Below are 25784 nucleotides of genomic sequence, written 5' to 3'. Positions count from 1 at the left end.
TTTTGACTTTTTCTTTTTAAACATGATTTTGTCATTTTTGTGGCTGTAGGCAACATCCTGGTGGTGTCCAATTTCAGAAATAACAGCCTCTCTCCAATCATAGCCTGCTTCCAAAAACTACCCGTCTTCTTTCCACATTAGGTAAATAAAATGCCGGTACAGTTTATGTGAGGCTTTTGAGGCATACTGTGGTCGAATGTCAGAATTGTATTCCTGTAAAACTGACTACCTTTTCTTGTAAAATTATTATTAAAATTGTGGTTGTATAACGAGTTTATTCTTGTAATATTGCTGATTTATTCCTGCTAAATAATTTTTGTTTTATTTATTGTCCCTTGGCATATTTTGAAAATGAAGTCTTTATTAATTGTATGTTATTAGATATTACACTAATTACACTAAGTATTTGCTTTGCCGCCGATAACACAAAAGCGAAGACGCCAAGCACATCTCGACCTACAATGGATTGATTTTAGCATCTGTAATGTACAAAATGTGTCAGGGTCAGTTGGGTTCTCCCTTAGCCAATAAGGACTGTTGTGGCTCTGTATTTAGCCGGCTTTTTATTGTCTACTGCGGGTTTCGAATATGCTCGCACAAGCACCTAAACACATACTGAGACGAGGTGGAGCCGCACATGTCTTCACAAACGTACCAATATGAGAATGCAGTTTCGTTTGAGAAAACAATTTCATTTGAGGAGCATGGAAATTGTGGATGGCGCTGCAGTGCTGCCTCTGTCCACCAGAGGGAGCCAGATGACTCGAAGCCCAAAGTCCAGAGGGAGGCTGACGTCATTGCAGCGCCCCAATGAATGCGTTGCTCAGACGCAATGCCGTTGGGTTTTTTTCATTTTCAACTCATATAGGTACATGTTTTATATTTGTCATGTACACATTTTGAGTGTTAAGTTGCTATGTGATGAATTTAGTATTGTTAGTAAAGTGTTCTTAGTAAGATGGCACCGTGAGTCAGACTGTTATGTTGTTATACGGTTATGTATAATGACCTCCTGTGATTTCTAGTGGGTTGACAAGCTCGTTGTAGTAGTTCTGAAGTAAAGGAGATGTCACGAGATTAGAAGTTAGCCATATATTAGCCGCACTGCTGTATAAGCCGCAGGGTTCAAAGTTCTAAAAAAAAAAAAATGAGTGGTGACTTACACACCGGAATTCTATTCATTGCTTGAATGTAAAGCCGATGCTCTGGCTCCATACCCTTGCCTATCTAGCTATCAGTCTTTTCCTATTTTTCCTGTCCATGTGACCCTCATGTTTATTTGTAATGAAGAAGTACCATCATGCATGTCAGTCACACACATATTTCATCCTTGCATGTATGTAAATGTTTAAAAAAGAAAAGAAAAGCATGGCAGAAGCTGCCTGCAGGCATGTCAACACGCTTCAGTTGAGGCGGCGGAGTCAAAGCCGGCGCCCGCCAAGTTCAACCGCTGTTGGCCGGGCGATGACTCTCTCTTTAAAGCTGGGCTCCTTCCGAGGCCTTCTGCTTGGCTCCCACGCACACCGTTAGCCTTCAGGGAGGAGACACCTACACAAAACACACACACAAGTGTGTACACTCACTTTAAGTGCATTTTGTCCGCAGAAGCAGAAGGAAGAGGTCGACGTGTTTGCAGCCATTTAATGATTGTTGTTGCGCAATAACTGGCAAGATGAACATTTTATGGCATGTTACCATTTTGTCTTACGTAAATGCGTCACTAATGCAAATGCACCAGTTAAATGTTCTCCTCCCACACGACAGAGAAAATAGAATAGCTTATGCTCGCCACGTTATTGCTGGGTGGGGAAGCGGGTTTTGCGCTCTCCTGCTCCAACTAATTTGTCCATAAAGACTTTGTTGACTTGTGTGTTGCACAAGCTTGTGGTGGTGATGCTTCCTGCTCTTAAATATCACCAAACGTCCTCTCAGGGCACTGCTGCTACTGTTTCATGTTGCCATGGTGACATTCCTGTTGTCCACAGCGCGTGTTGCATGTTGCATCTGCACTACCGGTCAAATGTTTGGAGACACTTCCTCATTCACTGGCATGAAAAAGTGTCTCCAAACTTTCACCACATACTTCTTGTGACCATCCACCTTTATGTTAACACACACACACACGTGATAAATTGTCCCATTTCCACTCGAGCCGGCCTTTGAGCTTGACCGTGACCCGCCTCCATGTCGGCGGCAGCTGGCGTGTTAATTAGCGGCTGGTGCTGACGAGCTGGAGAGGGAAGCTTGAGCCCCATCGTGCTTTGTGTGCTACACCGCCATTTATAGTCCGTTAATTCCCTCTACTTATTTTAATGTGCATGTTGTAGTGCACGTCAACAGCATCAAGCGTTAAGGCCGTTTTTCAGGACTTAAACGCTGCTTAAGTTGATCTGTTCATTCATTTTGCTTATGTCTCAAAAGCACAAGTTTAAGCTTGATGCCAGTGCTTGTATTGAAAAAAACCTTTCTTTTCATATTATGAGTTTTTAAATACAGTGGTGTGAAAAAGTGTTTGCCACTTTTTTTTGTTTTTGCATGTTTGTCACACTTCAATGTTTCAGATCATCAAACAAATGTAAATATTAGTCAATCACAACACAACGAACACAAAATGCAGTAAATGAAGCCTTTTATTATTAACAGAGAAAAAAAATCCAAATCTACATGGCCCTGTGTGGAAAAGTGATTGCCCCCCGTTAAAACATAACTTAACTGTGGTTTATCACACCTGAGTTCAATTTCTCAAGCCACACCCAAGCCTGATTACTGCCACACCTGTACTCAATCAAGAAATGACTTAAGTAGGATCTGCCTGACAAAGTGAAGGAGACCAAAAGATCCTCAAAAGCTAGACATCATGCTGAGGTTTAAAGAAATGCAGGAACAAATGAGAAAGAAAGTAATTGACATCTATCAGTGCGGAAGAGGTTATAAAGTCATTTCTAAAGCTTTGGACTCCAGCCAACCACAGTGAGAGCCATTATCCACAAATGGTCAAAACATGGAACAGTGGTGAACCTTGCCAGGAGTGGCCAGCCACCCAAAATCCCTCCAAGAGCGCAGCGACGACTCATCCGAGAGGTCACAAAAGACCCCAAAACAACATCCAAAGAACTGCAGGCCTCACTTGCCTCAGTTAAGTTCAGTGTTCATGACTCCACCAAAGGAAAGACACTGGGCAAAAACGTTGCATGGCAGAGTTCCAAGACCAAAACCACTGCTGAACTAAAAGAACATTAAGGCTTGTCTCAATTTTGCCAGAAAATATCTTGATGATCCCCAAGATCTTTGGGAAAATACTCAAAAGTTAAACTTTTTGGAAGGTGTGTGTCACATTACATCTGGCATTTCAGAAAAAGAAGATATCAGCAGTAAAACATGGTGGTGGTAGTGTGATGGTCTTAAGGACCTGGAAGACTTGTTGTGATAAATGGAAGCATGAATGTTGGTGACCTCAAGCTGAAAGCAACTTGGGTTCTGCAGCAGGACAATGATCCAAAACACACCAGCAAGTCCACCTCTGAATGGATGAAGACTTTGGAGTGGTCTAGTCCAAGTCCTGACCTGAATCCTATTGAGATGCTGTGGCATGACCTTAAAAAGGAAAAGCCTCCAACGTGGCTGAATGACAACAATTCTGCAAAATTCCTCCACAGCGCTGGAAGAGACTCATTGCAAGTTATGGCAAACGCTTGATTGCAGTTGTTGCTGCTAAGGGGGGCCAACCACTTATTAGCTTTAGGGGGCAATCACTTTTTCACACAGGCACATGTAGCTTTGGATTTTTTTTCTCCCTTAATAATAAAAAGTTTCATTGACAAACTGCATTTTGTGTTCAGTTGTGTTGTCATTGACTAATTTGATGATGTGAAACATTTAAGTATGACAAGAAATACCTGTATAAGAAATCAGGAAAGGGGCAAACTCCTGTTCACACCACCATATGTAATCACATCAGTAGTTCAACTTTATCCACTTTATTTCTTTAAAAAATCTCATTTTTACTTAAAATTGTGTTGCGTTGAAAAGCATCAAGAGGTTGTCTGCAAGATGGTATCAAAGAGCATGAACATGCGTGTCGCAGTGCCCTCCCATAACACTCGTGTTGTCTGCTCATCCCAGGCTGAGCGGCGCATCGCCCTTCCTGGGCGACAACAAACAGGAGACGCTCGCCAACGTGTCGGCCGTGGACTACACCTTTGACGAGGAGTTCTTCAGCAGCACCAGCCTTCTGGCCAAAGACTTCATCTCCAAGCTTCTTGTGAAAGACCCCAAGTATGTGTGACGTAGAGATGAATAAAGGTGGAAGAGTTGACGTTTAAAGTCAAAGTGTTGTTTTTACAGAAAGAGGATGACCATTCAGGACAGCCTTCAGCACCCCTGGATCAAGGTGAGACCTCTGACTTCCTGTATCTTGCAAAATACTTGGTCAAATATGATGACAATCGCTGTGTTTGTTGTTAATTGTATGTCAGCCAAAAGACACACAACAAGCGCTGAGCAGAAAGGAGTCGGCTGTCAACATGGAAAAGTTCAAGAAGTTTGCCGCTCGCCGAAAATGGAAGGTAAGTTGTGTGCGTGTCTCTCACACAGAACCAGCGCAGTGGGACACGTGTGCGCTTTCACACAGCAGCTTCCCGCAAACGAATCATTATTGTCACATGACGAGACATTTAAAGAATACCGTTCAACACAACAGGGCCCATCTCGGGTGTTTGACGTCACACCCCTTTCACACAGCTGGCATCTGTTGCCACGTCCCACACTCTGTCAGTGCTTTCCATACAGAATACGTCTCCTTGAGGTTTCTGTATAAAAAACACCAACACGGAATGGAGAGGGCTGAGTCGACCCGGCAGTTTTCCACCGTCAGCAGTAACAGAGGTGGGACGGTGCTTGTGTGCAAGGGTATTCTGCAGTGTCTGTGAAGTTGAAAACCTCTTCTCCCGCCAGAAAGAAATTGTTACCGAGTGCAAAGTTGGTTCTGTGTAAAAGGCAAATGTGGATAAATGGTTTCTGTTACTGTGTGAAATATCCTAGTCCCACTGTTGTGGAACCTGTCAGAAGATATCCAGCAGACAAGAACCTGTTCTACAGTATATTCCTGACCCATTAAATCCTCCTCTTTCCAGCAATCTGTACGACTGATCTCCTTATGCAACCGCCTGTCCCGCTCATTCCTGTCCAGAAGCAACATCAGTGTGGCGCGCAGCGACGACACCTTGGTAGGACCCTTTTTTTCCCCACTCTTCACGCCTTTGCGCGCTTTTGTCTCCTGTGCCAGATGCAGACAAACGTGACACGCCGGCAGCGTAATTGGCCTCGCACCGCTACCTTTTCACTCTAACCAGAGCCCAACTGTAAATTAGAGCTGCGGTATTCTTGGCTGCCGCATGTACTTGTAATTGCCACAAGTCAGGAGGGATTTCTCTGCGTGTTACTTAAAAACTGAACCTGCAGGAATGCCCGCTCCGGAGCTTGCGTGTCTCGTTACGTTTACGTGGAGCTCGCAGATAGCCGCACAAAGGCGGCGTTTGTCAAGACGTTTGGGAACCAGCAAAGCTGACAGATGTAAACAATGTGGCGCTAGGGAGGTTTAATCATTGATGAGATGGCGCACAGCAACTTCCTCATGTCTCAGTGGTGTGCACGCTGCGGTGCGCCCCCTGGGGTCCTAAATAGAAGAGGAGAAATACAACACTGCAAGTTTTAGGGCTTCTCTACATCCGTAAACATATCATCCCTAGCTACAATTAATTCACTAATAATTGATGCTAATAATAATACATTCATATATGCTGTTTTGTGGTTGAATACGGCCTATTATTAGTAAAGAAAAATGTAGATTTAAGCAAATTGTACTTATTCTTGGCCTAAATTAAGCGTTTCAGGCATAAAAAGGTCAAGGCAGAAGGAGCATTGTAATGCTCCTAGGTGTCAGTAATTGTTGGGTGAGACAAGCACCAGACATTTATTGCAAGTTTAGATGATGTCACAACAGGCACAATAATAATAACATAGTAATAATACGATAACAAGATCAAATTCAACCTCCAATGTCACTTCCTGTCCTCCATACATCTGTCCGCCCGCCACTAAGGTTCTGGTGGGAACACACTGGCTCTAACACACACAAGCAGCAGTTGTATTCATGTCTTAAATGGCTTATTTACTCATGTCTACTATATTGGGTGATACAACTGTAGAGCCATTTAAAGCCACCATTACAATGCATTGATGAGACAATAGCCACCACAGGAAGTACGCTGTCCAGAAAAAAAAACAACTGCTCATGTGAGTCTGTTATCTTATTTATGGCTAGCATGTTTTATTTTCTCTTATTATATCTACTATCTTGGGTAATGGGCGTGTAAAGGTGACTATAGGGGTGTTACTTCATCTTTAGACGGCTCTAACAATGTTGAAAACGGTATTTAGAAGGTCGTAAACAGGTTTTCTATGCCATAGCGCTAAAACAATTCCATTTATTATACAATTAACCGTGATAAACCATGTGTGCATCTGTTTTGTCATAGCGTCACTGTGTTTGCCTTCATATGTGTGTCAACATCAGGCAGCAGCAACAAAAGTAACTGATGAAAAAACTGTAAATGTTCCAGTAATGCTTCTGTTCATTTAACTGCAGGGTCTCCTATAGCTGCCGGGTGCAGTAAAGGAAATACAAAAGGAAATAAAGTCCTTGGCCGCTAATCAGTATCTGATTGGAATACATTGGCATGAACAACTGTGGCTGTAGGCAACCTCCTGATGTGTTTTTTATGTTTTTGTTAACTGTATTTGGTGTATCATGAGTGGTCAGCATCCAGCATTGACAACATTGGTTCTGTTGCTCCTGTGTTGTGCAATGTGCTTGTTTCCTATCCACTTTCTCATGCACTCCGAATCATTCAAGTAAAGTGTTGAGTGTTAATGAGTCACTGTGTTGGCTCGGTGTAGTTTTTTCTGTCTCTATAGTGTAGAGCTGCCAGCACATGTTTGCGTTGTGCAGATCTCAGGTGCTTTAGACCTGACACCCCCCACCCCCCACCCCCAGCAGGGAGGTCACGCTCAGGAATGTAGCCGGCGTGTCACGCTCCGCTGAGCACACTCCACATCGACCTCGCCTCCACCTCCCCGCCTTCCCCCTCCTCCTCGTCACTTTGTGCAGCCGAGCGCCGCAGCGCGACGGCCCGTCTGGCCCGGCTCACTGGGTCACATGACCACAGTCTTGCCATGTTTCACTGTTTGGGTGTTGTGTAGTAGGGGAGTGATGATGATGATGATGATGATGTGTGGAGTGACTTGTCTTTCCCGTCCATCCAGGATGAGGAAGACTCCTTTGTGATGAAGGCCATCATCCACGCCATAAACGACGACAACGTTCCCGGTCTGCAGCATCTGCTGGGATCGCTGAACAGTTACGACGTCAATCAGCCTAACAAGGTGGCTATTTTTTATCGTAATGCATTTAAGGTGGATTTAATAGATGGCTTCATGTGAGTCAGAAAGAGACTAACTTGCATGCAAACCCATTTGTTTGCATTTCCAACAAAAATGTCCCATGGAAGCAGAAAAGGTCTGTTACAGGGTTACAACTATATTTTTCTTAATAGACAATATGTTTAAAGACAAAGCAGGAGGCCATTTTGATATTTCTTTTATATATATATATATAGAGAGAGAGAGAGAGAGAGAGAGAGAGAGAGAGAATTTTGCAAAAAAGTAAAAAAAAAAAAAAAAGTGTACATATCATTTTATTTATTATTTTTAATAGACAATATGTTTAAAGTAGGGCTGTCAAAGTTAACGCCTGCTGTCCAGGCAGTGTTTTAAGGAACACTTTAATAAAAACCAAACACCATGAATGAATCCTTGCAAGGGTTCTACTGTACTTACTGTAAATGTATAGCCAGACTGTTTATTTACCTACACCGCAAAGAGGACTTTAAGAATGATTTGGAGTGCATGACAAAGCACAAAAGACATACGAATAATTATTGAGGTCGCACTGCATGCCAACTGACCACAACTGTGTGTACATTGCAGCATGGGACCCCCCCTCTGCTGATTGCAGCAGGCTGCGGCAACATCCAGATCATCGAGTTGCTGATGAGAAAAGGTGCAGAGATCCAGGCCAATGACAAGGTAACCACTCGTCTTTACCACGTACCACTTAGAGCTTGGATTGGACTAGGGATGCTCCGATCGATCGACTGATTTCCTTGAAAAATCACGTGATCGGCATATGCCGATAAATGCCTTTCAACGCCAATCACCTGTGGCTAGCACTATTGCAGGCTGCAGCTTTGCCTGCGTGCAGTGTTCTGTCTTGGGTAGCTTCCCCCTCGCACTTTTCCTTCACACTGCGCAGGCGTGCCAAACCCAAAACAAACATTTCCAAATGGGCATTTCCAAATTTACATGGGAAGTGTAGCTGGCAACATGACTTGCAGGGCTATTGTGGCACACTTGAGTCTCCAAAATAATCAGGTGCAAAAAAAACCCCACCCATGTATTCCCGCCGCAAGGCATGCTGGGTAGCCTATGTGTACTCTTTTCTCCCAACATTTTGCCGTGTTTGTCGCATTTTTGCTTGGTTGCAAAATATGTTGATGAGGTCGTCGGAGAAGTAAACAAGGAGGCGTTAACATACCCTTGATATCCAATGTTTTATTGTTCATAGTTCATATTGTTGTTGCCGCCGGACTACCCAGCATTATGTTTAGCGCTTAGTCGTTGATTTATGTGATGCGGTAACTTGCTGTGGATGTGTTGTGTTTTGGTTTCGTTGCACCGTGAGCAAGTACAGTCAAACCTGTCTTAGCGGCCACCTTTATACTGTAGAACGGCCACCTGCCTATAGCGGCCACTGAAAAATTCCCCCGCAGCAAATTTACATGTTATAGACCCTGTGTATAGCAAACACCTGTCCAACGCGGCCAGCGGCCACCCATTTTGTCTCCCTTGGTCAATATCTGACCTGCATATAGCGGCCAAATTACCGACTCAAGTAGAAGCGTCATGCACGAAAAAGTTTTGTTTTTCAATCAATGAAGGCGTCGTGTGTAGACTTTAATTACTGAGTCCTAGCTCAGTCACAATCATTCACAAGATCCACACAAACTGTCAGTTGTTCCACATAAAAAAGCCATCTTCTTTTGAGCTTGCTATTTCCTGGTCAAACATGTAACTTTAAGAGCATTTGCACCAAAACATTACCGCAAAGTATGCTGGGAACAGGACGTGCTCCCAGCGACGTTACAATAAAAAAAAAAACATACGCTAGCATGCATGCGGCAGCGGGAGCAAAACTGAGTTGGGTTGTACTTAATTGAAGTATTTTAGAATGTACTCACGTTATTTTTCATCAATCCTCATCCACAAATCCATCAAAGTCCTCATCTTCTGTATTCGACACAAACAAAGCCGTCTTCTTTTCCGTTCGCTACTAGTCTGTTAACTTGTCAGTGTTATTCAGCTCCGAAGCAAAGAAGGAAACTTCTGCTGTTGCTTCTGCCAACTTTATTTATTGAACGCGGCCACCAGACAGCAGCTCAGAACACACACACATCTCTCAGCATCGTCTCTCCTTCCTGCTTGCCCACAAGGCAAAGGTTAAACAAGCCCCACTACATAGCTGTCCAGCCAATGCCTGTAAGAAATGACACCGTTTATTTCCTGGTGTGCACTGGTCAATACTGTAATGCCGCTTGTTGTGGGGAAGGAGAGACTCACGTCGCCGATGCACTTTAATGACTTTATTAACAGCGGAGAACACTGCAGGACTTTACATCCACGCCAACATAAACACACTTCCCAACTCTCTCCAAACTCACAGCTAGCACTGAGCCTAGCTCTCCTGCTCGGGACGCCCACCGTCACTTCCCGTCACTTCCTGATGAACTAAAGCTGTAATGACACTCTGCCGTATAAAAAGTAAAATATTAAAAACAAGCGTAAGACATTACTAGCACAGCTTTGTTCTGTGGGTCGTGGATAATAACAAGCCTAGTAGTGCTGTACAACTTTTATCCGCAGTCCCACAGTGCCCTCTACTGGTCAACATTATTTTTCCCCCCCTTTTTTTTCTTTATTTTCCCTCTACTGGTCAACATTCAAACTGGACGCCAACCTGTCTATAGAGGCCACCTGTGTATAGTGGCCACTTTTGCAGTCTCCCTCTCGTGGCCGCTATAGACAAGTTTGACTGTATGTTGTTCTGCTTGATGCCACCTATATACAGTTTATGTGGCCAGAGCGTCACCAATGTTTTTGTCTAAATGAAGGTGCTTTTATGGTTCATGTTTTCATGTCTTGTAGCCAATAGCAGGGGTGCAGCCAGGAATTCTGGGCCCCATGAAAAGAAATGAGAGCATCCCTAGATTGGAGCCCTTTAGTGCACATTTGTGCAAGTGCAAGAACATTTTGGACAAATGCACGCGTCCAATAATCTCTCGCTCCCGTTCCCATCAGAGCGGGGCCAACGCGATCTACTACGCAGCGAGACACGGCCACGTCGACACCCTGAAATTCCTCCACGGCAGGAAGTGTCCTCTGGATGTTCAAGATAAGGTGGAAGGCACTGATAACACACATACTCCTCCCACCACAACATGCAGAGCAATCACTCACCACACCGAGCCATCTCACCTCCTGAGAGGCACTACCTTCCACACACACACACACACACACACACACACACACTCACACACACATAAATACTGCAGAACACATCTGAGGAGAAAACCTGTTAGTTTTATCAGTCAGCTTACTTGCCGTTGCCATAGAAACCAGGCTTCAGGGTGTGTAGCCCCCCATCACAGTGTGTGCCTGCTAGCCAGAGGTGTCCTCCTCCACCTGACCACCTGACTCTGATTTATTATTATTATTATTATTATTATTATTATTATTATTATTATTATTATCTTGTACTCTTGCTTCTTGTTGTTACACTCCAACCACCGCCACCAAGATAATGGATGGAATGGCTGACTGAAGTGTTGCATGTTGATTATATAAAGTGTGACTTTGGACGTGCTGTTGTCACGTGACGTAACATGCTCGCCTTCTTTAATGGTGATTGCAGTCCGGAGAGACCGCCCTGCACGTGGCGGCTCGCTACGGCAACGTGGATGTGGTGAGCTACCTCTGCAGCATCCGGGCAAACCCGGACCTGAACGACCGGGTAAGTACACGTAGAAAGGAAGCGGGGGATACGCTTTTTAGAGTAGTCGGTGTGCAGCTTGTATAGCCGTATGGATGTACTGTCCAATGAAAATGAGTCGGCACACAGCCATTATTGTAATGTCTGAATAGTGAGCTGCAAGATGATCCTAGTGGGGATGCACGAGTGCAGGGGGAGCTCCGGTTCATTGAGAGGAAACATGAATTCCAACGTTTTTGGAAAATTGGGTTTGGGGGGGGGGGGGAAAGTTTAAAATTTTCTGTGAATAATGTTGTAATATGAGGAAAAAAATAACGTCATTTTAGTAGCATCATGTTGAAATATTAAAGAAAAAACGAGCAAGAAAGTAGATAAACAACAAAGTTGTAATTTTGGGAAAATTAGGTTGCAGAAAAAGTTATAATGTTGCAAGAATAAAGTCATAATATTACAAAACACAAATTACAAGAAGAAAGTTGAAACTTTTTTTTAAAACAGCAGAAATTGAAAAAAAACAGATGAAGAAAACAAAATTAACAAAAGAATAAATATTAAAGTTGTATTCTAACAAGAAAAGAAGCTGCAATTTTACGAGAATAAAGTCATAATATTATGAGGAGACATGATGTCATCTTAGTAGAATATAGTTGAAATATGTACAAATATATGCTGTTTTTTAACAGCCATAATATTATGGGAAACAAACAAAACACAATAAAGCTGTCATTTTGGGAAAATTGGGTCGGGGTCAAAATGTCGTAATTTTCCGAGATTAATGTTGTGATATAAGACAAAAAATAACGTCCTATTAGTAGCATCATGTTGAAATATCAAAGAAAAAAGTTTTTTTTTTTTTTAAATCATTGTGAGAAACAAACTAAACAACAAATAAAATAAAGTTGTCATTTTGGGAAAATTTGGTTGCAGAAAAAGTTATAATGTTGCAGGAATAAAGTCAAAATATTATGGCAATAAAGTCAAAATATTACAAAATGAAAATTTACAAGATGAAAGCTGAAATAGTTGGAAATTTGAAAAAAAACAGCAGAAATGGGTGAATTGGGGGATTGAAAAGACAGCTGGAATTTAACAAGAATAAATAATTTTTTTAATGTATTCTAACAAGAAAAAAGTTGCAATTTTACGAGAATAAAGTCATAATATTAAGAGGAGACATAATGTCATCTTAGTAGAATATTGCTGAAATTTGTAAAAAATACATGCCATTTTTTAACAGTCACAATATGAGAAACAAACAAAACTAAATAAAGTTGTCATTTTTGGAAAATTGCGTGGGAGAGAATGTTGTAATATTATGGGGGGAAAAAGTCGTCATTTTATGAGAATAACGTAATATGAGGAAAAATGTCATTTTGGTAGCATAAAGTTGAGCTATCAAGGAAAAAAGACATGAAGTCGTAACATTATGAGAAACAAACAAAACAACAAATAAAGTTGTCATTTAAAAAAAAATGTATAAAGTCAGAACGTCACAAAAAGAAAATGTACAAAATGCATGAGTGCTGCCAGAACGGGGGGGGCTCCACACGTCTTGTGAATGAATTCCATGGCCAAGAGGGCTGGATGACGACGACGCTCACGCCAGCTACTGGTTTGCATCTCCAGGAGAAGGAGACTCCTCTGCATTGCGCCGCCTGGCATGGGTACTCGGCAGTGGCCCGCGTGCTCTGCCAGGCCGGCTGCCACGTCGACGCCAAGAACCGCGAGGGCGAGAGCGCCATGCTGACGGCTTCCGCTCGGGGCTTCGTGGACATCGTGGAGTGTCTGGTGGAGCACGGCGCCGACCTGGAGACCACCGACAAGGTTGGGGGGGGGGGGGGGGGGTCCAGTGTCTCGGTGCTCTCTTGGCGGCGCTTTCTAGTAACTGTGTTGTTCCCTCCAGGATGGCCACACCGCCCTCCACCTGGCCGTGCGAAGGTGTCAGGTGGAGGTCGTCCACTGCCTCCTCAGACACCGCTGCCAACTGGACCGGCAAGATCGCCACGGCAACGCGCCGCTGCACATCGCCTGCAAGGACGGCAACCTGGCCGTCGTCACGGCCATCTGCGGTGCCAGAGCCGTCCTGGATCTCCCCAACAAGGTGAGGAGAAGATGAGATGTTCAGTGGGCCTTCTCGACCTGCGTTAGGGCGTCCCTTTACCTGACATTTGAAAGCGCATGCAGAGATAGATAAAGCTGCCAATGACGATGTTGTCCTTGTTTTTGTCTTTCTTCAGTATGGCAGGACTCCCCTCCACGTCGCCGCCAGCAACGGCGGTCTGGAAGTGGTCCGTCACCTCTGCCTGTGTGGAGCAAACACAGACGCCATCACCAACGTAAGTGGACGTAATAACCCGTTGATGCAAGGCACGTCTAAAGTGCACCAAAGTCCCAAAACGCCCCGAAAAGTGGTTGAATTTACAGTCCCACCTGGAAGAGTATGCCTGCTGAGGTCATAAAACTCTTTTTTTTTTTTTTATAATGCCACTACAGTGATGGCAAAAGTGTGATAATAACCATAGAACCAGAAGTGGAACTTAACTTACGATTTACGATTACCCAGTGATTTGTACACAAAAACATGCCCTGTACAGTCAACTAAAGTTTTCTGATGGTGACAGTTTGACTCTGGAACAGATGACTAGTATTTCTACTCTACGGACGGTACATTATTTCCTACGGCAAGTTTCAAATGAGAGCAATTTGGGAGTCGGGGAACAGACATTTTGTGGCCTATTGGTCTGGTCAGAAATTGGGTCGTACGGTATTTGTTTATTCTTGAATATTCTTGAAACCGTTTTACCCAAAAATAGACAACTTTTTTTTTCCTTTTTCCCTATACAACTTCTTTCTCAAAAATATACATCTTCTTGCCTAAAAATATACAACTTTTTTCTCAAATAAAAATACAACTTTCCTTCTAAAAACATACAACTTTTTTCTGAAAAAAATATACAACTTTCCTTGTAAAAATATACAAATTTTTTGTAAAATAAAAAAAATACTGCTTTTTCCCTAAAAATATACATTTTCTTCCATAAAAAATATACACCTTTTTCTATAAATAAAAAAATACTTCTACAAATATACAACTTTTTCTTTCTCAAAAATATACATCTTTTTTCTCAGAAATATATGACTTCTTTCCAAAAATACACAAGTTTTCTTCTTAAAAAAATATACATTTCTTCTAAAAATATACATCATCTTGCCTAAAAATATAAAACTTTTTTCTGGAAAAAATATACAACTTTCCTTCTAAAAATATACAATTTTTTTTCAAAAAAAAATAAAATAAAATACATGAGCAACGTTTCTTCTAAAAATATGAAACTTTTTTCCTAAAAATATACAACTTCTTTCTCAAAAATATATCTCTTTTATCACAGAAGTATACAACTTCTTTCCTAAAAATATACAGCTTTTCAACTTTTTTCTTTAAAAAAAAACAAAAAAAATTCTAAAAATATATACCACTTCTTTCTCAAAAACATGTTTTTCTCAAAAATATACAACTTTCCTTCTAAACACGTTTTTTTTCAAATATATAATATATTTTTTTCAAAAATATTAAACTTTTTTTCTCAGTAATACACATTTTTATTGAAAGTAAACAACTTTTTTGTAAAAGATACTTTTTTTTCAAATCAAATTTCCCTCAAAAATAGGACATTTTGCTAAAAAAAAATACAACTTAAATATACAATACAACACATTTTTTTCAAAAATATTGAACTTTTTTCTCAGTAATACATTTTTGTTGAAAGTATACAAGGTTTTCCTCAAACGTATAATATTTCTCAAAAACACATTTTCAAAAATAAACTCTTTTTCTCAGTAATACAAAGTAATACACAAAGGTAAGCAACTTTTTTCTCTGTACATTTTTCTAGTATACAAGTATACAACTTTTTTCCCCAAAATAGATTTTTTTTCCCTAAAATGTAATTATCATTGTTTTAGAAGGACATGTTTTGAGAAGAGATGCCGCTTTCCCAAGGAGGATGCGATCCCAGATGTAAAAGGTGCAGAGTCCTCTCCAGCTGTGATATTGCATGCATGATCAGCTGATGCGCTCTACATGTTTCACACAAGATGATGTATCATTCATGACGGCGTGCTCGCGCTGGGAATGAAATGAAACACGAGCACCCTGAGATGATTTCTGTCCGTCCCCCGCATCCTGTCGGCAGTGTGGACGGAGGCGGGCGGCGCTCTGTGGGCGTCTCAGGCTGTCCAGTCCAGTTTGCTCCATCTCAACCCCCCGCGCCCCCACCACCATCATCACCATCCACCCACCCACACGGTGACAGATGGTCCGCTGAGTGAAGGAGACATAGAAGTTGTCGGCTGTCGCGGTCAATCTGGCAGCGCCGTGTCATTGACACACGAGCGCCATCGTGGAGACGACGGTGGACGCCTCCAAACACACTACTTTATAGTACTTTAAAAAACACAGTGCTTTATAGTAGTTTAAAAAACACAGTACTTTTTTAGTGATGCTCTCCTTTCAGGACAAATTTGAAATGAATGAATTTGTTCTGTTGCCAGCATAAAAGCTTGATTTGCTGTACAGGCGAACGTTCAAATCATATTTTTGCATTCTGCATTGTCATGCAAGTCTGAAAATATACAACTTTAAAAAAAATATACAGTATATATACTGATTTTACCCTAAAAAATATAAAACACAATTTCTCAAAAATATACAACCTTTTTAAAAAAAAATAAAATAAAATACGTTCACCCTACAAAATATATAATACATTTCTCAAAAATATACAGTCTTTTTTTTAAATATACTATTTTTACTCTAAAAAATAACATAAAATTTCTCAAAAATATACAAGTTTTTTTAAATACTACTTTTAGCCTAAAAAAATATTTAATAAATCTCTCCAAAATATACACTCATTTAAAAAATATATATATATACTAATTTTACTCTAAAAAAAATATAAAACAATATTTCTCAAAAATATAAAAGCTTTTTTTTTAACTACTTTTACCCTTGAAAATATGAAACAATATTACTCAAAAATATACCTTTTTTGGAATATATATACTACTTTTCCCCTAAAAACATTTTTTTTCTAAAAAAAAAAAAAAAAATACAAAATATGCAACTTTATTCTTAGTAATTCACATGAAAGTATACCACCTTTCCTTAGTTATGTATGCTTTTCTGTTAAGTATACAACTTTTTTCCCTCCAAAAAATAATAGTTTTTCTAAAAATATGTATATATTTTCTCAGTAATGCACATTTTTCTTGAAAGTAATCAAAATATTTGACTGTGTCTGAAAAAATACAACTTTTTCCCTAAACATCTAAATCGTCTATTGAATGTAAACAATTTTTTCTCAAAAATATACATTTTTTCAGTAATACTTTATTATTTTTAAAAGTAAACAACTTTTGTTCAACATTGTTGAAAGTAAACATCTTTCTCTCAGTAATAGGCATTTTTATTAAAAGTAAATGACCTTTTTCTCACAAATATACAACTTTATTCTCACTAATACACATTTTTATTGAAAGTAGACAACTTTTATTCTCTAAAATATACAACATTTTTCTCAGTAATACACTTTTTTTTTTAGGTATACAACTTTTTTGTCAAAAATATGCAATTTTATTCCCAGTAATATACATTTTTGTTGAAAGTATGCAACTTTATTCTCAGTATTATGCATTTTTATTGAAAGTAAATGACATTTTTCTAAAAAATATACAACTTTATTCCCAGTAATATACATTTTTATTGAAAGTAGACAACTTTTATTCTCAAAAATATGCAACTTTTCCCTCAGTAACACACATTATTGAAAGTTGACAACGTTTTTCTCAAAGATAACTTTTTTAGGCAACTTCCTGATGTGGTTATTTTTATTGGGTGCATTTGAAGCGATGGTCTCTTAGGCTTTTGTTATTTTTGTTTCTTGTCAGGATGGAAAGACTGCGGAGGACTTGGCGTCGGCTGAGCAGCACGATGCTATCGTTGCCTTGCTGGGGAAGCTTAAAAAGGTAAAAGAAAAGAAGGAAATGTGTTGCATGAATGAGAGAAGGCAGCAAGTGTGTTTGCCGTGAGGGGAGATTTTGCAGCCTGTTTGTCTGTTTGGGGGTTTATTTTTAGACGTGTAAATGTCTCGTACAGTGGAGTGTCGCCCCGTGGATACAAGAACCCAGTAATGAACCAGGAGTATTTTAGCAGGAAGTGTATGCAGGTTGACATTTCTTAATGAATGATGCTTTTATTGGAGGACAGCTCAGGCTGGAGGACGGAGGGCTCTTGTCGCTCTTGTTGCCCACTCACGCCAGCACTTCCTGGGACTCATCCGCGTCACCTGCATGACAACCCGAATGGGCTTTTCAGGTGGCCTTGGCGTCCGGCAGCCTCCAGCAATGCTTGTCTTTACACTTTGGTGTTTTGATGCTGAAATGGTTTGAATGGGTGGAAAAATGTGAAAGAATGCCACTCCGCTCATTTCAGTTGGATTTTTCAACGTTTAAAGGTTTGAATGGGTTCAGAAATGTGGAACTCGTGAGAAAGTGTTAGAGAATCCCATGTACAACGTGATGACTGCAAGGTCTGGAGACATTGCGTGTGAATGCCCAAGCCCCATGAGGTGGGGAGAAAACAAAAATGAGCAATAAACGAAATAATACAAGGAACAAAAGGAATACAAATGATATGTGACGTGTAAGAGTATTCAAGACTGATATTTGTTTCCAATGGGAAAAATTCTATGGGATTTTTGGAAAATCTGGGTATTTTTTGAAAAAACTGAAACGGTCGCATAGGATTCCCGAAAGAGCTGAAGGATTTGACGCTTGCATGGTGTGAATCAGTTGGGAAATGAACGAGGAGTTAGCGGACAAAAAAAACAGCAGCATAAGTCAAATCATGGAGAAACTTGTATGATGGTGATGCGATGTTGCGGTTTGACACAATCATGAATAACAATAAGCCGTTGTCTTCACGTCAGGACAACCACAAGCTGGGATACGTCCAGCAGCTGCGTCCCACGCAGACGGTCCAGCCGCGGATCAAGCTCAAGCTGTTTGGGCACTCGGCGGTGGGCAAGAGCACGCTGCTGGAGTCTCTCAAGTGCGGCATCCTCCGCAGCTTCTTCAGGAGGCGCAGGACCACCCGCATGACCTCCGCCACGCGACACCCCAACTCTCCCGTCCACGCCAAACCCGCCGGTAAGACACGGGACGGTCTGTGACCCACTCCATACATCATAAAAGACATACTGGGAAGGAAATTCTGTAATTGTGAGAAGGAACATTTGTGTGGGGAAATGTTTCCCCGGCGGACCACTCTTTTATAGCAGCATGTCCTCTCAAACGCTAACGAGCAAGTCACCGAAAACACCGAGCGTCAGCACCCAGTAATGGCCAGCGTAAACCGGCTGGGTTAGCTTAGTTTAGTAGAGTGCGGCTGTGTGTGTGCGTGAGCCAAAGTTGCGTTTTAGGTCACGTAACCGAGAGTTTTAGGATGCCCGTGCCCGCTGACTTCGTGCGTGAAATAAAAACGACTGCCACGGCTGGAAGAGGCACCTAGCTAGCGATCTCAGTTAGCTACTAGTGTTGTGACGCTCACGAACGACCCGTTGCATTTGAACGGCTCGTTAACATGAACGATGGGAACCGAGTCGCAGCTGGGAAACTTATCCACGTGAGTGCGCCAGTTTAAAAAAAACAAAAAAAAACAGAAACACGTGAATGCCTAAAAGCTGTTTTGCATGGAAATTCACTGTGGCCTGCTTTGTTTTTTAATGTTTATACGAGTTCAAGCCATGGTTTGTTTATTTACTCAAATAGTGACGTCACTGTCAAAGCAGAGTGGTATGGCGCCACACTGTGGAGCATTTGCAACAAATCCAGATCAAACTTTCTTCCACACGTGTCAATTAAGGTTATCATCAATATTTCAGAAGAATTCCAACTCATATCGGTGAGATATCAAAAATCATTCCTCCCAGTGATTCTTTCCAAAATAAAAGGAGTTAAGGCCAGGCTGGCTTCTAAACACGGACTAAATATAAAAATGAGCCGAATGAGCCCGTTTTCTTTGAACGGCAAAGATCTGGTCAGAATACATTTCCAACATACACACACACAGTACTTCCGGCCTTCAAAATAAGAGTGCTGCACATCCTGTAATAATGGGAATAAAATAGGGGCGTCTTAAAAAATGAAACCAATTGGCTGTTGATTATTTGGTGAAATGTTTTATGTTCTCTTGTGTATTTAGAACTGCTCTTTAAGCAAGCAAAAGTATGCTTTTTCCCAGCACTCGATTCATCGAAAACATTTCCAGTAGTATTCTAAAATATACCACCTTCTTCATGAAAATACAATACCTTTTCCCTCCAACATATAAAAACTAAAAAGACTAATTCTTGAAAATACAAAACATTATTACTCAATAATATGCTATTTTATTCGGCAGTATTTTTTGGGGCGTGGCCCTAATGCCACCTTGCATTTATAGTAGATGCTCACCTATTTCACTCACCCGCGTAGTCGCAGATTTTTTTTCAAAATGATTTTTCCCATTTGTGCATTTTCACTACCAAAATAGGCCTTTTTTTCCTTTCAGTAAAGCATGTGTCTGACTGCATATTCAATGCTAATGGAGCACATGAAGTACAGTATACATGTACAGTATAGCAGTTGGCAATGTGGCCGTGATAAATGTTTTGGATGCAACAGCGCCTCCGTGTGTTAGCGAGCGGCCTCTCCCTCCTCTTCAGTGTCGGTGAGCATCTCCAACCTGTACCCGGGCTGCGAGAATGTGAGCGTGCGCAGTCGCAGCATGATGTTCGAGCCCAGCTTGACCAAAGGCGTGCTGGAGGTCTTCTCGCCCGTGCACAGCGCCCTGTCCGCCGCGGATGACCAGGCCACCAGGGCCGTGGACATCCAGCACGCCAACATCCACGGTGAGCGTCACCCGCAGGCTCAAACACATGACGGGAGAACGCTCAGTCACTTTTTTTTTTTTTTTGTTCTACCCCGCTAAGGCGTGGGAGATTTCAGCGTGTGGGAGTTTTCGGGGAACCCGGTCTACTACTGCTCCTATGACTACTTTGCTGCCAACGACGCCACGGCCGTCCACCTGGTCCTGTTCAGCCTGGAGGAGCCGTACGAGACCCAGCTGAGCCACATCACCTACTGGCTCAACCTGCTCAAGGCCCTCACGCTGCCCCACGAAGACATCGGTGAGGGACACGCACACACGCCAACACCGGCTGCCTATGTCAAGCTTTACAGCTCACTACCTCTCGATAACCTCTGTCATGTGACCGCGTGTCTTCCAGTTTATGGAGGCCGGATCCGGCGGCCGCTGGCGGTGGTCCTGGTGGCGACCCACGCCGACCTGGCGGACGTTCCCAGATGTTTCTCTGGAGAGTTCAGCTACAACAAAGAGAGAGGGCTCCTCAAGGAAGTCCGCAACAGGTCAGCCTCCGCTCCCTTCCGCTTGATTTGGGTCGGCTTTTTGGTTTCTGTCTTGTTTCTCGCTTGGACTCTTATTTTGCCTTGAATTTCATTTTTATTTGGGATTTCACTTGAAAATATGACACCATTTTTCAAATCCTGATTTCGAATCAACTTTAATCTTTGGAAAAAAACGAGCTTTACTCGTGTAAGATTCCAACTTTTTTCTTGTAAATATAAAATGTATATTAAAAATATATATATCTATATATATATCTCTATATATATATATATATATATATATATATATATATATATATATATATATATATATATATATATATATATATATATATATATATATATATCAAATGTACAGCTATCCCCGCCCCAAAAAATGGGAGAGGGTTAGGCAATATATAGCATTTTTCTCCAAAATACTACTTTTTTTTTTACAAATTTTCTCCTAAACATACAGCTTTTCTTCTTCCCTAATATATTCATGTCATTTAAGTAAAATTTTTATTTATTTATAATTTTTCTTTTTTTTTTATTGTTATCCCCAAAAGAAAATTGAAACTTTGGTATTTTTTGTGATTTTATAAATTTTTGTAAATATAATTTTAAAAGTATTTTTTGAAGGCTGGCATATTCACAGCGGAAACATATATTATTATTTGTTTTATTTGTTTTGTTCTATATGATCATAGTGTCTGTATGAGAGTGGTTTTGGTATGTTTTTAAGACCGTAATGTCATTTTCTATAAAACGTTTACGTGTGTGTTTTGTTTCTTGCCTGGTTTAGTGTCTTAGTGTCGGTGTTTGGTGCAGTGTGAGTGTGTGAGTGTGTGAGTGTGTGAGTGTGTGCGTCCGCACGTGTCAAGGCGGGACAGAAAACGTGCATTTTTCAATCCGTTCTTTTCTTTGGAGGTTTGGAAACGACCTGCAAATCAGCGACAAGTTGTTTGTGATGGACGCCGGCGCCTCAAACTCCAAAGATATGAAGCTGTTTCGGAATCATCTCCAGGAACTCCGCTCCCAGATCATCTCTGTGAGCTCCGCACACACACACACACACACACACACACACACACACACACACACACACACACACACACACACACAGAGTGCCGACATGCCAAACTTGCTGTGTCCTGCAGCGCTGTGATTCCATGACGTTGCTGTCTGAGCGCCTGCTGGCCGTCCTTCCCGCCTGGAGGAAGCAGAGCGGACCCAACCAGCTGATGTCATGGCAGCAGTTTGTCAGTGACGTCCAGGATCAGATCAACCCGCTGGTCAGCCAGGAGCATCTGCGGAGCCTGGCCCTGCAGCTTCACAGCATCGGAGAGGTGAGACCAGCGTAACGACGAAGCATGAAGGAGCGGGACGCGAGGAACGCTAGCAATAGCGATACCTCTCGGAAGCCTTTTTTTAAAGGTGCTGTTCCTTCGTGCAGATCAACATCATGCAGAGCGAGACGGTGCAGGACGTGGTCCTGCTGGAACCCCGCTGGCTCTGCAGTAACATCCTGGGCCGCCTGCTGTCCGTGGAGACGCCCAAGGCCATCCACCACTACCGGGGGCGCTACAGGCTGGAGGAGGTGCAGGCGCTGGCGCCCGAGAGCGACCTGGAGGAGCTGCTGCAGATCCTGGACGCCATGGATGTCTGCGCCCGCGACACCACCAACCCCGCCATGGTGGACGTCCCCGCCCTCATCAAGACCAACGGCCTCCAGCGCTCGTGGACCGAAGAGGAAGATGAGGACGCCATGATCTACGGGGGAGTCCGGCTGGTCCCCGCCGAGCACCTCACCGCCTTCCCCTGCGGCCTGTTCCACAAGCTGCAGGTGAACCTGTGCCGCTGGAGCCACCAGCAGAAGCCCAACGAGGGCGACGACGGGGAGGACGGGGAAGGGGACATCTTCCTGTGGACCAACGGGGCCAAGGTGAGTCAGGGAGGCGTGGAGGCGGTGATCCTGCTGGTCAACCACGGCCAGGGGGTGGAGATCCAAGTGCGCGGGCACGACACGCAGCGGGCCAAGTGCTACACCCTGTTGGACACCGTCTGTAGCATCACGGAGAACCTGCTGGCCTCCACGCTCCCTGGACTGCTCACCGCCAAGTACTACCTGAGCCCCCAGCAGCTGCGCGAGCACCACGCCCCCATCATGGTGTACCAACCCAAAGACTTCCTGCGGGCACAAGTCCAGCGGGAAACCTCGCTCACCAACACCATGGGCGGCTACCGTGAGAGCTTTAGCAGCATCCTCGCCTTCGGCTGCGCCGAGGTCTACCAGCGGGGCGTCCTGGGACCCAACGTCCACATCTCCGACGTGTCCTTGCTGGTCCGCAGGAAGCTGTGCCGCATGCTGGACCCCCCTGACACCCTGGGGAAGGACTGGTGCCTGCTGGCCATGAACCTCGGCCTCACCGACCTGGTGGCCAAGCACAGCAACGGGACGCCCAACGGCACCCCTGAGGGGCTGCCGGACCCCCAGCGCGCCAGCCCGCAGCCCAGCCCCACGGCAGCGCTGCTGCGGGAGTGGAGCGGGCGGCCGGGCAGCACGGTGGGCGTCCTCATGCTCAAGTTGAGGGAGCTGGGACGCCGGGACGCCGCCGACTTCCTCCTCAAGGCGTCGCCCGTGTTCAGGGTCAACATGGAGGGGCTGGGCGGGGGCGCCGCCAACGGGTACCCGCCCGCTTGCAACGGGGGCACGTCGTACAACTCCATCAGCTCCGTCATTTCCCGCTGACGCCGTTTCCTGCACTTGGTGTCTTTGAATGTTGTCCCTTCTGGTTTTGTTTTGTGCTGCTCTTTAAACGTCTCACACTTTTACTGTACACCTTCTAAACCCCGCCCCCACCGCCCCCCAAAGCCCCCTATGACATCATCTCGGCCTTTAATCACACGAGAGCATTTAATCCGAGTGCCTTCGAGGCTCTGCTACCTCCCCCAAGCACAAACGCTCCCCATGAAAGCCAGAGCGCTGCCTTCGATTTTTCTAACCCAAAACGTGCAAAAGAACTCGTGTTGGTCGTCAGGGTTTGCGTTGATTGGTGCAATCATAGGCCCCCCCCCCTTTTTGGATACTAACTAAGACTGAAAGTACGCCCGGCTCTCACTTGTCAGTCTTTCTCAGCTCGCTACTTGGATTCTCTCCTCTCAGGAAACACGCGTCCAGCTAACGTGACGTGCTAGCATGCTAGCAACGTCGACCGTAAACGCTCTCATGATTTACCCAAAGCGCAAAGATGGCGGGGCCTTCACTGGAGAGCCGAAAACTCATTATGTAAAACCACTTTTCTTTTTAACGCTAAAAAGGCTCTGGAGTGCATGAGAAAGCGGGAAAGGTGGCGCTCTATCAGGGGGTTCCCTACAGCCACGGCAGATCCCCGCCGCTTCTTTGCGTTTGTAGTGCGGAAAAGAGGGGGTTCAGTTGGGGCATTGATGGTATTTAGCGACATAAACCCAACTCTCAAAAAGTCACATGATCACGTGAACGTTGCTAAAAGGCTTTCCAAGCTTTTCCTCCGCTGCTAAAAGACGAATAAAAGCTAAACATGCTGTACATAGCGTCCTCTTCACGCCAAACGTGTTTCCTGTGTGGAGGTGCACTACTTCCTGTCCTCCTTTTCCACGTCCACACTTTAGACTTTCTTTGGAACGTCGCTTTTAGCTCACTTTTAACGCCAACGAGGCGCATTGAATGTACCACGAAAACACACCATTCTTTCACCGAGGCTCATTTTGCTGCATGTGCGCGCGTGTGTGTGCGTGTGTGTGTGCGTGTGTGTGTGTGTGTGTTGCCAAATGGCTTTAAACACGCACACGCTCCGTGATGATCCTTGCCTTGTGAAGCTAAAGGGAACCTTATCAGATGATTTTATTGTGTATTTTCGAGGCTGAGGACCACCAAGAGATGATGGATGGACCCAAACTAAGTGGATTTCAACACCTTTTTACCTTTTTTTTGTACGAAAACGTGTGTCTTATTTATGTTCCTTTCCTCCAGCATGTTCTTAGAACTTTATAGTGGAATACATTTTATAATAAAGACTTTAGCCGACGCCGTGGGCTCTGTGCAATGCTTTCAGACAAAACAGAACAAAAATATTGAAAAGCTCCTCAAAATTCACTCACAGATGACCGGAAATGCCACTTCTCAAAAACTGCTGTGGAAATATTTTGTTTCACGACGACTTCATCCTCAAATCATTAAAAAAAACTAGAAAAGCACTCAGAGAGCAGACCTCTGCCAAGCGCCATCGTTCCCCCAAATTGTGGTTTACACCATAAATATCAGTCCTACCTTTATTTTATCTTCATATTTAGATTTTGCAATGTGTTGCAATGCTAACACCTGGCATAACAGTGGTAGGTGTTTATATGTGTCTGGCTATGAAACTGACCTAAAATATTACTATGCTAATGTTAGCAAGCTAGCAATACTAACATGCTAATGTTATCATGCTAACACGTAGCATAATAGTGCTAAGTTTTCCAAAAAAATTAGAAATAACATTTTGGGGGTTTTTTTAGATTTTTATTTTTTGACCAAAATGTTTGTATTGAATTACAGAGCACTTTTGCAGCTTTTTTTCATTTTCTTGTATTTAGTGGTTTCCTTATTAATATTGCATTTTTATTATTATTATTATGATTGCTTTTATCCTTTTAAAACAGGGGTGTCCAAACTTTTTCCAGAGAGAGCCTCCTTATTCACTGGAATATTTGTATGTATTTTTGCATTTTGTAAACAGGCTAAAAATAAGTTGATAAGTTGTCTTTTGCCTTTTTGTGCTATTTTTCCCATTTTATTTCTCCAATGTGCCACGGGCCGCACTTGAGAAGCTTTGACCGACCAGACGACTACACGGCTCCTCACGAGGGTGTGTTACAATGAAACATCCACGAGAGGGCGACGGTGTTCAACCCAAATGACCTTGACAGCTAAAGCTACGTCACAATAATAAAATAATTGGAATGTTTTATTGAAATATATAATTATCGGTGGGGGGGGACTACATAGCTTTATGAAATGAACTTGCTACAAACCAAATTGAATTAAATGAAGTAAATGTGATCCCTGCGTTTCATGTTGTTGCTAGGCAGAATATGTACAGCTGAAGCATAAGCGCCCCATAGGCCAATGAAAAAGAACCACAAATCACAC

At 42.9% G+C, this 25784-nt stretch overlaps 1 protein-coding gene across 1 annotated transcript in view; it reads left to right on the top strand.

The window, feature by feature from the left end:
* The window catches only part of dapk1 (death-associated protein kinase 1), a 52413-nt gene extending 27735 nt beyond the window's left edge, over positions 1–24678 (top strand). Inside the window, exons 8-26 of the mRNA XM_054773014.1 lie at positions 4123–4275; positions 4345–4390; positions 4476–4565; positions 5133–5225; positions 7324–7443; positions 8047–8145; positions 10474–10572; positions 11087–11185; positions 12791–12988; positions 13068–13265; positions 13402–13500; positions 17114–17191; positions 18154–18373; positions 19930–20115; positions 20197–20394; positions 20494–20632; positions 21542–21662; positions 21772–21960; positions 22068–24678. Coding sequence (XP_054628989.1) covers positions 4123–4275; positions 4345–4390; positions 4476–4565; positions 5133–5225; positions 7324–7443; positions 8047–8145; positions 10474–10572; positions 11087–11185; positions 12791–12988; positions 13068–13265; positions 13402–13500; positions 17114–17191; positions 18154–18373; positions 19930–20115; positions 20197–20394; positions 20494–20632; positions 21542–21662; positions 21772–21960; positions 22068–23363 — 3721 coding nt within the window. The 3' untranslated portion in view covers positions 23364–24678. The remainder of the gene's footprint in view (positions 1–4122; positions 4276–4344; positions 4391–4475; positions 4566–5132; positions 5226–7323; positions 7444–8046; positions 8146–10473; positions 10573–11086; positions 11186–12790; positions 12989–13067; positions 13266–13401; positions 13501–17113; positions 17192–18153; positions 18374–19929; positions 20116–20196; positions 20395–20493; positions 20633–21541; positions 21663–21771; positions 21961–22067) is intronic.
* Positions 24679–25784: the final 1106 nt, after the last annotated feature.

The sequence above is a fragment of the Dunckerocampus dactyliophorus genome, chromosome 4 (genome assembly GCF_027744805.1).
Source record: "Dunckerocampus dactyliophorus isolate RoL2022-P2 chromosome 4, RoL_Ddac_1.1, whole genome shotgun sequence".
Lineage (NCBI taxonomy): Eukaryota > Metazoa > Chordata > Actinopteri > Syngnathiformes > Syngnathidae > Dunckerocampus > Dunckerocampus dactyliophorus.
The sequence above is the reverse complement of the archived record's forward strand: the minus strand, read 5'-3'. Positions and strand labels throughout refer to the sequence as shown.